The 14,560-nt window shown below is 39.0% G+C and overlaps 1 protein-coding gene across 2 annotated transcripts in view; it reads right to left on the minus strand.

Annotated features, from left to right (window-relative positions):
- The window catches only part of LOC124171008 (glycine receptor subunit alpha-2-like), a 96,522-nt gene extending 84,487 nt beyond the window's left edge, over nt 1-12,035 (minus strand). For both annotated transcript variants that reach the window (XM_046550132.1, XM_046550131.1), the window contains exons 1-3: nt 11,909-12,035; nt 9,977-10,051; nt 9,799-9,879 (exon numbers count right to left, since the gene is read on the minus strand). In XM_046550132.1, the coding sequence (XP_046406088.1) occupies nt 9,799-9,879; nt 9,977-9,984 (89 nt within the window). In that variant the 5' untranslated portion in view covers nt 9,985-10,051; nt 11,909-12,035. The remainder of the gene's footprint in view (nt 1-9,798; nt 9,880-9,976; nt 10,052-11,908) is intronic.
- Between the last annotated feature and the right edge of the window lie 2,525 nt (nt 12,036-14,560).

The raw sequence follows: 14,560 nt of genomic DNA on the forward strand, positions 1-14,560 counted from the left end.
TGAGGGCAGGGGGCGACTAAATTCGTTCGTTTGGGCGGTGGCGCCTGAAAGCTGTCCCTCATCAAAACGGGATTTTGTAGGATCTGGCTATAAAAAATTATAGACAAAAAAGGCATAAGCATTGTATATTGAACTAGTGGAGTGAAACTTTTTAAATCCTTACTTTAGGAATATATATTCATCCCATTTTACAAGGACTTAAGGGAAAGGTCGTCCCTCTTATGCTTCATTACAGAATTAAGAACGATTGTGACGAGACAGCGGTAAATCAACACATCACTGGTGCTTCGAGATATTTATTCCGATATTTTCATTTATTCTAGCTGTTTTACTAAAACAAATGCTTGTTACGAGGGTAACTCATGTAGCATGACGATACTCAAGTTAACTGTCCTCTGGCCGATGTAAAAAATGGGTAGGGGAAACTATAATAAACTCTTCACTAAAGATGGCAACGGAAACTCAGAATAGCTTCTTACACGAAGGTAACTCTCATTTAAAAAGCATGCTTTTAGTACTTTTCGTACTTAAGTCGGGCAACCTCGTTTTCAGTGAAGTATTGGGTAGCTTTTCAGTGGACTTTGGCAGATGTGGGCATCTGAAACACTTACGAAAACTTCAGTTTCGATTATTTCTTTACGAAACTACATCTCATTCCTGATTGTAACATAAAAACTTCTCTTAAATGTTCTAAATAATAAATAATTAAATTTAAGAAATATCTCTTTCCCGACCATATGTACTTCAGCTGATCTGTCACAGTGGCTTCCTAGCGATAAGACTCGTTAAGAGAAATGACTACCACATTTATAGATTCCATTAGAAAGATTTTTTTCTTACAAGTTTTTATTTTCCTGAAAAAGCACAAATAGATTGATGCGTTGTCTACTGCTATGATCGTTAGATGAGTCAGTGAAGACGGTATTCGAGAGCTGTATCACTTCCTAAAATGCTCGTGGGCCTGCGAGGCGGTTAATTTGGCTTCTAAGTCTTGTTGGGGCAAGTTGGCATTTTAGTCAAGGGTCCAGTTGGTGCAGAGGTAAAACTTAAACTTTTTTAAACTTAACTCCTCCGTCGAATTTTTTCCAAATACATCTCTTGATATATTTAATATTTTTAAAGGTATTTCTGTTGAGATTTCACAATATGTAATTATTAAAGGGAGTTTCTCTTAATTTTATTTGATTTTCAGTATGTCATCGATATGGTGGATTACGTGAGATGGGTTTTTCATAATTAAAAAAATGTTTGGACTCGCTAATGGCAGTCATGCCCTCCAAACTTCCTCCTCGGCATGCCAATTTGCTCAACGCCACTAATGAATTAGCATGCATTACATGTTTTTCAAATATTTTTATCGAGAAATGGATCATATATCCAGTGAAAATTTCATTATAACTCAGGTAAGCTATTAAAAGCCTCTGGCACGTGAATTTCATGCGAGGGAAAAGCGTAAAATCCGAAAACTACGATGCATACCGACTATCCTTGGCCTCCTCCGCGTGAATGAAGGAGGAATCTGTCTTCTAACGAGGGGAGTGTCCGAAAAGCGGGTCTCAGAATTCAATAAAACTTTGTAGTGCTATAGCCCATCGGGAGCGGTCCTCGAATAACCAGCCATATCGGATTATGTAACCAACAGTATAAAGAAAAAAACTTATTCAAACATTTACAGGTCAAACGTATAACAACTTTTATTAATTATAACCATCGATTTTTATGGGTGAAACGTATAGCTTCCCCGTTATGCTTCCCCTTTCCTAAACCTCTGAGTGTTGTAATTACAAGTAATAAAGCAATCCGATTGGAAACACTTTCGTTTGAATTGTAAGATTGTGAGTCCACAATATCAAATTGAAACATAAAAAGAAAACCATTACACGTGTAATGTAAAAATGCTCTATGTTGCGACACTGACATAACATAGCTCAGAGTAGGCTTCGTGTGAAAAAATAGGAAAACATCAGACACCGCATTGCGGAAAAAATGCCATGCATACAAATAAAATTTTCAGTGAGAATCGTGGAAATAATAGTGAATAGCAGCCTTCTGCAAAAGAAAAAGTAGAAAGAAATTTGGAAAAAAAGTGACACAAACGAAATTCGACTCAGACGCCGGAATAGAAGTCGGACATGGTTGTTCTACAGGAATGCGTTAGACCTGTAAATGTTTAAATGCGTTTTTGATTAAAGAATTGGTAATATAACCCCATATGTGGATTTTATAACCAATATTTGATAACAGCTATTTGATTCAAATACCTGAACTGCAGTAAATTTGGCACACTCCCAGTTTGAGGTTTGATAACTCTGAAACTAAGTAGCACATGTCTTCCATAATTGAGAAATGACAGGACAGCTGCCGATGGACTAAAACACTGCAAAGTTTATTGTATTCTGAAACTCAGAGTTCGGAAACTTCCCTAGTAAGCATATATGTATAAATTTTCCACTCAATTCTAGAGGAGACCACCCGAAATTTACATCGTCTATAAAGTATAAGTGGTCTAGGAAAATAAACCGATCCTCGTGTTCTTTTCATTGACCTATTGATTGCCTTTCTGACCCCATCTGCTCAACGACATATCTCTTCAACCCAATTATTTCTTTCCTCTGAGTTTTCGCATGCCCAATTATAAATCGGCAATTCAGGCAATACGGCTCAAGGACATACTTCAGTTGATTCGAGATTCCTCCCACGAGCGCTCGAGTACAGGTATTCTTCTGGAGTTGAGAGATGGAATTCACTCTCGAGGTACTCGAAGAATTCAAGTACCTTCACGAGTACTTGAGCACCCATGTTTGGTAACTCCAATGCCCAGACGGCGGAATTAACCCAAACAACTATGCTACATACGCCGAGGTAATGGAGTCCTAACGAAGGCATCCCAACATTTGCCTCAAGTCGGGAGGGGTTTTCCTCTCGTTGGGGTATTAATCAACTCTCCACGCTGATAGACTCACCAAAAGAATAAATCGGCATTTAAGTCCCTTCTTGGGCATTCGGATACCTGTCTAAATACTCAAATAACTGTAAGATCTGATGCTTTCCCGACGTATATGGTCCAAGGAAGCCAGTGGCGTAACTAGGTATATGCTTTGGGGAGGGGGGGGATGAGATGGCCTGGGGCGGGAAATTTTTTAAAAAATGACATGCCTGAATTTACATTTTACATAATTTTGGCACTAAAAATTTAAATTTAAGCAGATCCAGTTTTTATATTTCAAATGTTTTTTCAATATTTTTTGATAACTTTTTTATGTCTCTGATGCTTTGGGGGGGATCTATCCCCTCATCCCCCATAGTTACGCCACTGAAGAAGGCTATTCGGGCTTCCATCCGGGTGGTCTCTCTCCATTCTACCGACGTTTCGGAGCTCGAGTCGTGTGACTCGAGAATGGTGAGAGAGCACCCGGCTGGAAGCCCGAATTGCCTTCTTCGACTCAAATAACCGTACTGCAGTACATCTGGCACACTCCCAATTCGAGGTTTGGTAACTCTAAAACTAAGTAGCACATATCTTCCATAATTGAGAAATGAACTGGAAAGTAACTACTCCAGTGGTGCAGCGAGGGGGGGGGATAAAACCCCCCCAGAGCTCAGAGAAATTTTAAGTTTAATCCATTTTACTTATTAGGATCAGTATTACTTATAGAATAGTGTTAGGATTAATCCCTCAGGAAGCCGGAAAGCTCGCAATTTTGAACCATTTTTCTTAAAATTTTTCTGGAGGAGGGCCCCCGCAACGCCTGCTTACCCTGGTTGGTATGCAATACCCCCACACCCGTAAGTATTAGTTGCGCCTAAAACCCCCCCTAGCCTTAATTCCTGGCTGTGCCCCTGAACTATATATATACTATAACTGAACTCGGATATAAGATTTATGCGCGAAAGATGCGGTCTACGACATTTCTATACCATTTGTTAGCCTAATAATGGCATTCAACTGTCGAAGCTAATGTGAAAACTGCCCATCTGGCCACCTCTATTCCGCGACCACCTCCACCAGCGGCCAATTTTCCACTCCTCACCAAAGCAATATCAATGCCACTTTCCAGCAGCCTCGTACCATCTTTCTCTCGATCCGAAGATCTTGAAGCGACCAGACCCGACTTTTACTCCCACAAAATGCTTTGAAAAGTCGTTCCTGAATAGATCCCTCCTCATACGCACACTCTATGCTGTAATGAGCATCAAAATCATGAGTTCCCCCGTCATTCACACCCCTGCCAACGGAACTTACAGATGAAACAGAACATTTGAAACTCTAGCCAAATAAACGTGCCAGGTTTGAGCACTCAAAATAACTCATCGATTCATGATATTATCACTCATTCCTCAAACCTGAACATCTTTCACCTGTATTTACCGGTCACTTCTTTGAGGGGACACTTTTCTTCAGCCCGTTCGGTGGCCACTTAAGACAGACCATTCCATTAATCAATCACATTCAGTTCTACCACCTGGACCGAAATACTTCGTATATCAATCGCTTTGCTGTTTACCTTAGTTTATCCTAGTCACGTGGAAAACTTACGGGTACATCTACTAATTGCGTCCCTGCTAGCTATGGTCTTAGTTACGGGTATTTTATTTTACTGGGCTGAATCCGATGCTCTGATGTTTACTCCTTCGTGGAAGACATGGCAGTAAAGTACTTTAAAATCGCTGCAAGTATACTGAAGCGCAATGACTGTAATATAGGATCACTCTTAACATCATGAGTAAACTCAAAAAGAAACATGAGAAATACTAGGCACTACCATAAAATCATTTCACCTCTAATGAACTGAATCTAAATAGGAAATTGAAAGCATTAATTCTCTTTGATGATCATGCGAACAGTTTATCGCTCACTTTTTGTGCTTTTGCTCCGTGAAGGTCCGTCGCTGGCCAGTCCGTGTTTATTCCATGATTAAGGAACAATTAGGAAAACTTCTCAGAAATGATCGCAGAAAAAAATTGCTGTTTTTTAACATGGTGATACGTTACCACTGAGTTTCATGTTCAGACGTTAACTTACTCTTTATCATGATGACCTATCACGTAGCTTTACTAAAAACTAGAAAAATAGAAGCCACATGATATGCATCTGACAAAAAAGAGAAATTGCCTGTTTCTCACCCTAAATGGTATCCCATGCTTTTCTCAGAGACTCCTAGAATGAGAATCTACGGGATTTATTTCACTTATCTTAGTTTTCAGATGCTAATAAACGTTTCAATACTTTATTTTTGGGCTATGCGAATCACTGTTGTGACGATTGCTGCTAAGTAAGTGAAAGGTTCCACTAAGCATAGCTCAGAACTCAATCAGCAAGTTTACTGGAGAGGACATTACAAAGAGTTTAGAAGTATGGATAGACATCGTTATCTCGTGGCAAGTAGTTTAAGTGACTAATAGCAACTCCACCTCGGGCTACGCCCTTTGAAGCAGTCCATTCTCAGACGTACTCCCAAATCATAAGTGGCACCAATTGAAGATGATAGGAACCAGGCGTGTGTGCACATCTACTGCTATCAATACGTATAATACGTAATATATTCAACCGCGATGCATCTTGAAAATGGACCTTAAGAGATGGCCTCACTCTTTTAAAAGCCTCACTCTCTTGGATTGATTAAATGGACATTAACATAGATGTATTTTTGCATCTCTTGATGAGAAGAATGTTACTTCAATTTATGTAGGAATGCACGTAAACTTTTAAATATTATTATTATTTCGTAAATTCAAGTCTTGCAAGATATGCATCAATCGTGATGGAGATGAAAAAATGTTCAAATATGTGATACGGACAGAGCAGTTTTTATTCATTGACGGTACATAACTACTTCAAACACATGATGTCAATTACAACCAATAGAAGTGACGGCTGGAAAGTGCGAATGTTAAAAAAATACTATTCTTTTTGAACGGATTCGATAATTTGTAATCAAAATAGAGGCAGGGCAATGGCATGAATTGAAGCAGGTTGTGCAATTCCGTCGTGGACATTTGATTCCTCCCTACAGGTCACTTGCAGGGGCGGTCTGGGGTGATTGGGGGTCCTCGACTGGGGCGCATGGAAAATTTTTAGGAAATTCCATGCCCGGAAATACATTTTGACGCCGTTTGGATCTTAAAAAATAGATAAAAGTTAATAAAAATAGCAATTTCGCAAGAAAAAATACTATGAAAAGTGAGAATTTCACAGCTTATAAAATTTAATAATGTAATAATTATGGTTCCATTATCTATTACTTAGTGAATTTGTTCCCTGAAACTGCGCTGAAATCTAAAAAAAAGCTTTTAAATCACTTTTTCGAATAACCCTAGCAAAAGAAGCATATGGTTTCTTTTCTCTTCTGACACCTCTATTTCATTTATTTTTTATATATATTCTTATTATACTGAGTTTGCATACAGTGTAAAGCAACTACTGAAGAAGTGGAATTTTATAATTGCAAAAATACTTTGGTTCGAGTAATCTCAGTCTTTAAAGCACACCTTTCATACACGCTTCAAGATAGACGCGAGCGTTGTGGGGGGGCCCTTACCTCGGGACCCTTGGCGATCGCCGACCTGGCCAGACCGCCCCTGATCACTTGTGAGGTGCAAGTAAAAAGCGATATCCGAAAAAGTGGCATTAAAGGAGCAAGCACTAAATAGCGATGGACTATTGTGTATAGGATAGGCATCTTAATATGAGTGATTGAAAGACGGTTTTTCAAATCATTTTCTCAACTCTGATGCAGGATATTTCCTATCAGGGTATAATATGCAGGAAAGATAGATAAATACGCCAGTTACGGTTTTATTTCGGCGAGAATGCATAAAATGTAAAATAATCGTTTTTATCTCCTGTCACCTACATCTGAAGAAAAAGCCCCTGGCTCCAAGGAATTAATCAGGGGCTTCCAGTAGCATCACCCAGTAGTTGACAAAAACTTTCATATTCTAAAAAAATCCTGAATGAAAACTAAGCCATATCACACCAAAGCAATGATATAACAAACCCACACAAAAGACTCACTCACTTTTATGGGCAGACGATGCGACTTCGGTAAGTTTTCTCATTTTGTTATCGCAATTAATGTGCACGATATCAATCACATTCGTAAAAATTAGTCACCTTGGCTATCGCTGTTTCAGCAGAGATTCTAGCATATAATATTTTATAATTCCTTAACACGTTTACCGTTAAAGACATAGCTGTCTGTCTACTCCAATTAAAGAAAATATATAAAAGAGAAGTTCATATATTTTTTTTATTTTTTGGTGATAGCTTTCATTCATAGGCATTGAAAATGGGAGTTATCCTGACCAAGAGATGTTCTCAGGTTTAACACTTCAAAGAAAGTACTCAAAATAAAAATACAGGCTCCAAACAAAAAAGAACTAGTGCAAGAGACAATTCAAGTGAAGGTGATGGTTTTGTTCCAAAAAATACCACTTCATTCCGCTAGATAAAAAAATAGGATCGCTTCCCGCTCATCGCCTGATGAATTGAAAGATGCATACCTGTCAGGATGAAACGCATTGCAATGCAACTTCACCGCGATCATTTAATAAAAAGGCCTGCATTTCACGCCAATTTCACATTGAATTCTGAAATGAAGATAAAAATCATGGTTTTGCCAACTTGGGGTGTTGCCCTGGTCATATATTGACCATAGCATAATTTATTACATCTAACGATTGCAGCGTAAAGCTCTCTGAATTTAGATGTCATAAAAATAGAATTTTGCGATTTTTTAATACCTTAGGGAATTACTTAGGAAATTCGATATTTCAACGGGGAAATACAAATGTTCTGCCTTTCTAAAATCCCATAGCTTTGCTTTCCTCGTACTAAGAAAACGCATCCACCACCACTCGTGCAAACGCCCCTCTAATATACTTCTCGAGACAGCTGATCCTGCTTTCTCAGAATTAATGCCAACTTTGATTGTTTATGCTTTATAAATTTTTTAAATGAAAATGTTTTATTTAATGCAGATCTGCCAATCACAGTAAATCAATCAACAGCGTAAATACGGAGGATGAGAATTTATGGATCATAACAGCCTAAAATCCTTCACGAATGTGATTCATATTTGGTATCTAAAGGAGAACTAAAGAGCGCAGTGGCAGATAGTTAAGCACATAGGCGGGCAGAAAAGATGATGAGCCATGATGAGATGAAGAGAAGAAGAAAGCTCAGCTTTGACATAAAATTACTGATGAGAAAGGTTGCGAAACGAGAAAGAAGACGACTTAAACAGAGTCAAAAAAACATCAACTATAGAGAGTAGAGTGCGAGCTACGCTAAATTAATGCAAAGAAAATATTGTAACTCCATTGAGAAAATAAATTTTAAAACAATGAAATACACAGTGAATAAGTTTAAAATACCAAATAAACAGTACACACTTTGCAGAACAGTGAAAAATATTTCCTGTACGACGAATACAGATTTTCTCTCAATTTAGGTCTTGAAAAACTACTTTTCTGCGTTTTTGCTTTTACATACCGTATTTATTTACACTGGAAAGTCATTATTTAACATTTTTAATTAGAAAATACGAAAATTATACCTTGAAAATGCTATATACCTGCTTTCCTCCGTTGACTAAAACAGCAATTTGGATTATCTAGATATTCGAAAATTCTAACTAAAACAGCCATTGATTCAATTCTAATGAAGTGATTTTCTGATTCTTTCTTTTTATCGATCGTAGCATGCGATCTAGGATAACAAATGATCCAAAATATCGATGAGTACTGACGACGCGTTCTACAGAAATGTACAAAAATTGAGCTTATTTTATTTTATTTCTGTCACGTAGCTTGTGTAGCCACGGAAATATTTTGATCAATTTGGCGTACTTGAGTATTAAATTTATCCTTTGGTCAAGGGTGAGCCATAAAGCATCAGTGTGTCTAGATAAACTCGCCAAAAAAATTAGTTACGAAGGTAAATTCTTTTAATAGCATGAGCAAACCAATAATTGTTACAGCCGGCATGGATCCATTATTAACTTAAGTGATCACGCTAAACAGCTAAGTAATTTTTTTCTCTGCACTGGCCTTTTTATTCAAGACCTTATACTCACGATAATTTTAATGGAATTTTTCCCATCAGATGTAGGCTTTCCTTGATATCATTTTAAACAATTTTATTTAATTTAAAAAACTTTTCAGCCAAATGATTCGGGAATCGAAGACAAGGGAGCTAAAGTGATGGAATCGCCCTATCTATTAAACCAAATGTAGTCTTGGATATGTGAGGATAGAGCTCGCCCAGGCAAAGCTATAGACGCTTGATTGTGACCCATTGATGGCGGTATTGCTCTCCGGGAGACCCCTCCCACTTCAACGATTTACGAAGGGGCTTTTACTTCAGTTGCCATTTGCGCCCAAGCAGCCAAGTTGCCGCCTGACCAGTAGGCGATGGCGCAATCAAGAGTCCAAAAATCAGCTACCAGACTTCGCGCCTTCGAAATGCTCAGCTCATAATTCGCGGCAAACATAATGTTTTTGGCGTGTTTCATCGAAAAACGGCGGCTTGCCACAAGGAAAAACTTCACCACAGAATAGTGAACCTACGATAATGAAATTTTCAAATATTAATTCCACGTTTTCCAAAATCGTGTTCGTTTAATTATTATTTGGGCGATATGGCTTAGTTAGCTGCAATGAGCATGGAATTTCATTCAAAAAACTATTATTTTTTCAGATGTAGCGAAAATATGACCCTAAAGTCATTAATACGCTTGATTTCAGACAAAAATGGCGAGTGGTACGTTGATTTTTATAATAAAAATGGATACTTACTCGGCGTATACAAAGTTGGACCATGATATTGAGGAGAGGTAGAGTCCCAGCAGCAAAACCCGCCTGCTCATGACCAGAGTCCTATGGAAGAGATTTTACGACTGAGTAAACAATATAAATACTAAGCGATTATATTCATTATAAATGGCATGTATGCACCGAGGTTGTCTATACCCACCAGCCCATGCATCTATCACTGCAAAATATTGCGTCTTAAAGTCCAAGAGGGCGATTTCCTTCTTAGTAGCTCCATCTGAAAATAAACAAAAGTATTGGACCAATGGCAACAATGAAAATTCAGCCCCCCTCATAGAGCTATCTCCCTATTGCTTCACTATGAGTTGAATTGCCATTTAGCAAGCTCACGAAATATGCTGGATATAAATATACTGCTGAACTCGTATCTCTGGTGCACATCTAGCTATTAGACACAGCCATGTAGTCGTATCAAGCACTAACTGCTTCATCTGACACGTCGTGGAATTGCATAACGGCAAATAATTAAACGCTGAGTCGTATTTCACGTGCAAATTATCAATGGAAAGGAAATCAGCGGAATTGATTTTTAATTTAAATGGCAAAGCTCCCTCGATAATAGCACTTCGGTGTTGAAACCGGTCAGGCAAAGAAAAAAGAGCGGAACATTACTGACTGTTCAAAAATTTGACGCTATGGGATTCGCCAAAGTTACGGCTGAAGCAGTGTAAATAATTAAGTACCATTGCTACGGTTCCCTTTATAATGACACAAAGTGTTGAAAACGATCAGGAAAAAATAGTGAAATGTCACTGAGCAGCGAATTGTTTGACATAATAGATCCTTTATAGTGTTGGCCGAATTAGTGTGCACCAATAGTACAGTAAATAATCAATTTCCATGGATAATGACTCCCATAACATCGAAATCCGTGGAAAATAAAATATATTAGCACATTTCCGAGTATTTAAATACTTAGGCTATGGAAGTCCCCTTGATATTAGGTGAATCACTGATTAAACTAATAATAATTGGTAACACTCAAATACCTTCGTTACAATTTCCTTAATAATTTAAAATAAAAAAGCAATGAAAAATCGCTATTCTATTACTTCTTTGATGCAAATACTTCATGAGAATATCAGGAGATCATGAATCAGCCATGGCGTGAAGGTGTGTCGACAACTTCACGAGAACTCCCTAGGATCAGACACATTGCACACACCACGTTGGCCTACTTTCCCTCCCACCTGACCTCTTTCCCTGTCACCGACAGCGACTTTTCCAAAGGGTTAGTGAGTACGCTGAAAATGTTTCACGAGCTTAAATGGTGTAATTCACACCTTTCGAAACGCAATAGAGTGATGGCTTAGTTGTATCCACCACAATAAATAGGCCCACCTCACGTTCAAACCATTCCCCTCTCCAAATTACACCTTCCGCCACTCGGAGGCATGCAATACGAGCCACACATTGAGAGAAAGCGTTCCCATTCCGTCATTTCAATTTAAGTTGAAAAAAATACATTTCTGAAGTAGAAATAGACGAAAATTTATGAGGAAAATGGGACAATTATATCTCCATTGAGGTGGCTATATGTCTTTCCTACTTAAGCTGTTTGTAAAAATAAAAGTACAACGGCGCCATAAGACAAGATTACTCCAGTTGAGTAAGAAATTTCATTCGTAAGTTCTAAAATTCTACTCCCTCAAATGCCACGCCGATGTTTTTATCTTCTTCTTGGATCGAACCAAAAGAAACCATAAATTCAAGCCATCGCTAATCACACGAATAGAGAAATAATAAACACAACCAAATAAACTAACGTTTCTTAGGCCATTTTAAACACGAAATGAGCACGGATGAAGCTATCAAACGGGGATGAGAAAAAACACCAGATTTGTCTGCATAGAGAGTGCTCTTATGCCTTTTCAGATGGAAGTCTAACACACATCGTGCTGGAAATTGTTCACTCCGAGTATAGCAGCGCAGCCAGTTTCGTTACAGTTCGTATCATCGCTAGGTGATGACGTTATTGAACTTTTTTGTGTTATTAAACCTGGCTTGGGAAATCGCCACTCCGATGTATGACTAAGCTGTGGTATGGTCAAAGAGAGATAGAATCTCAACTCACCCACATTCCCTTGTTGGCAGCGCAGTCATTTAGCCGATGTATCCGTCGCAGCGCGCCGCAGAGTCATTCTAGCCGTGTGTTGTTGCACGCGGAGGGCCAAGGGATCGACCGCGCGACTGGTGTCGTCCTCGGGATTATGTCTCGCCCCGCATGTGCTGCTCCACACTGCGCCCGCCCACACTCCCACGTAATGGAATCAGAGTTAATCGGCTCTGTGGAACGTCACCCTTCCTGACTTCTATAATCCCGCAAAACCACAGTCCCTCTCAACCGGACACCCCGTATCGAAACCGACGCCAGGGAAAAAGCCTATATTCTCACTTACACCACCCGGTCTAAAATTTCACGCCAGTTAAAGGTTTCCTGGAGATCTTTGATCGATGAATGGAGCCAAAAACTGATATATCACAAATGAGACGGTTTTTACACGTAATGCGAGTCAACGTCGCCTGAAAAATGAGGTTCACAGTGAATGTTAATGTTGGTTTCGTAGGAATTCAGCCTTTTTCGTCAGTTTTTGGGCGTAGCGAGCGTGAGGGATCTCAATGGCCCTACTCTCTCCCCCCCTTCTAAATTTCTCGTAGATTAAGCCTTATACTTACCGCCTTCGGCTGAATTCATCCCTCCGCAATGTGCCCCCTTTCCATATGAACCCCCTCGAGATTTTTTCCCTGGTTACTGCCTTCGTTTCAAAGGGTAATCTCAAGAAGCCGTATTTCATATACTAGAATATGTTTCATAAAATTGCTGAACACTAGCTCAGCAAAAATGATTTCCATTGAGGCCAATTCAATGAGAACATAGCCTCTGAATTGCGAGTGGGCCACATTTTCTATCAATTCGTTGAATACTCCTGAGTAACGGCAGAGAAAGAATATCACCATAAGAAACAGGTACTATTCGTCAATCAAGATTTGCAGCAAAGTGTTAATATTGTTTCGCATAAGACTGGTTATTGGACGCATTATTAAGGCTTGATTACATGATAAATTATGACGAGTGAGTCACGGAGTGAATGCACGAACGCGAGAACGAAAGCGAAAATGCTCCGTAAAACCGTCCAAGTTGGACGAGTGCATGAACAATACATAGAGCCTGTTCTTATTTGATTCGTGCATAAAACGTTCGTACACGTCGTACGGGTTAATTTATCGTGCAACACGGCCTTTACAAGTGGTTCCCAACAGTGAGGATTGTGGAAACTTGAAATACTAAGGGCAGAGGCACTCAGCTTTCTTCATTTGTTTCAGAGTAAGATTCTTTAGTTGATCTCAAGAGACCTCATTTCATATGCTAGGAAAAGATAAGTCAGCAAATGGCTGAGCACTAGCTCAGTAACTATAATTTCCATTGAGGCCAAATCAACTTGAGAATTTCCTCTGATTTGCGAGTGAAAGATATTGTTTGTGTATTCGTGAGATATTCCTTTATTATGGCTAATGAATAGGAAGATCACGATACGAAACAGAGAAAATAACATAAGGAAGAATTACTGACAAAAATGCTTCGCTCCAAAATTTCATGTCAAGAGGTAAATTTACCTTAACGTATTTTCCCCCGCTATCGCCTGGCAAAAGGAACCCCCCCCCCATTTTCCTAAGTCCAGTACCGAGCTGAAGAGTTATCCATACCCCGATGTGCTCTTCATTGCGCACAGGTTTTACAAAATGCTTATAATATCCCCTAGCCATCGAAACTATTGCCACAATACACTCGTCCAACGAGGGCGGGAAAAGGCCCCGTTTCGACCTAAAGCGAATACCCCAAAATACTGACGAGCAAGAAAGCCTCTACTCCGTCAAAAAACACAGGCTGAATATGTTTCATCGGCTGGAATAGCTAGTTACATGGAATTGCTTCACGTATTACTGCACACAATTCACCATTGGAGAGTAAAATGGCAAACAGGTGTAACGAAGTGAAAAAGGTTAATGACTGTAATTTGTATCATGTTTGTTGTGCGGTACCGTGTCGAAGGCTTTCTTAAAATCCAGAAATAATGCGTCAACTTGACTCTTCGATTCATCAGATTTGAGGACGTCGTGAAGAAAGAGCGCGTGCTATGTTTTGCATGATCTACCTTTTCGGAATCCGTGCTGGTAGCCATGGAGGAAGTTCCGACTGTCCAAGAAAGTCAGGATATTACTAATGACGATATGCTCAAGTACCTTGCCAATAATCGATATTAATGAAATTGGAAGATAATTGCCTAGGTCATGTCTGTTTCCCTTTTTGAATATCGGTGTAACGCTTACAATTTTCCAGTCTAGCGGTAACTTTCCTTCAGATAGTGACTTCTTGAATATTACCTCTAATTAAGGTGGGATTTGTGGAGCTAAATCCTTGAGGATACGCTCGGGTATTCCCTCCGGACCCGGAGATTTACTATTCTTTATCGATTGTCGTTGTTTAGTTATCCAATCACGTTGTATAGAGATTTCTTCCATTGATTCTTCAGAATATGGGATGTCTAAATTAAATTCAGTATCGTCTTAAGCGTTATGCTTTCGCAGTGGGAATTTAACGTGTTAGCTTTTTCAATATTTTCGATGACAAATGTACTATCTTTATCAAATAAAGAATCAACGGTTGAAGATTTTCCCTGAATCTCTCTCGCATACGACCAAAAGGATTTCGGATTTTCTTCGAGTA

The sequence above is a fragment of the Ischnura elegans genome, chromosome X (assembly GCF_921293095.1).
Source record: "Ischnura elegans chromosome X, ioIscEleg1.1, whole genome shotgun sequence".
NCBI lineage: Eukaryota > Metazoa > Arthropoda > Insecta > Odonata > Coenagrionidae > Ischnura > Ischnura elegans.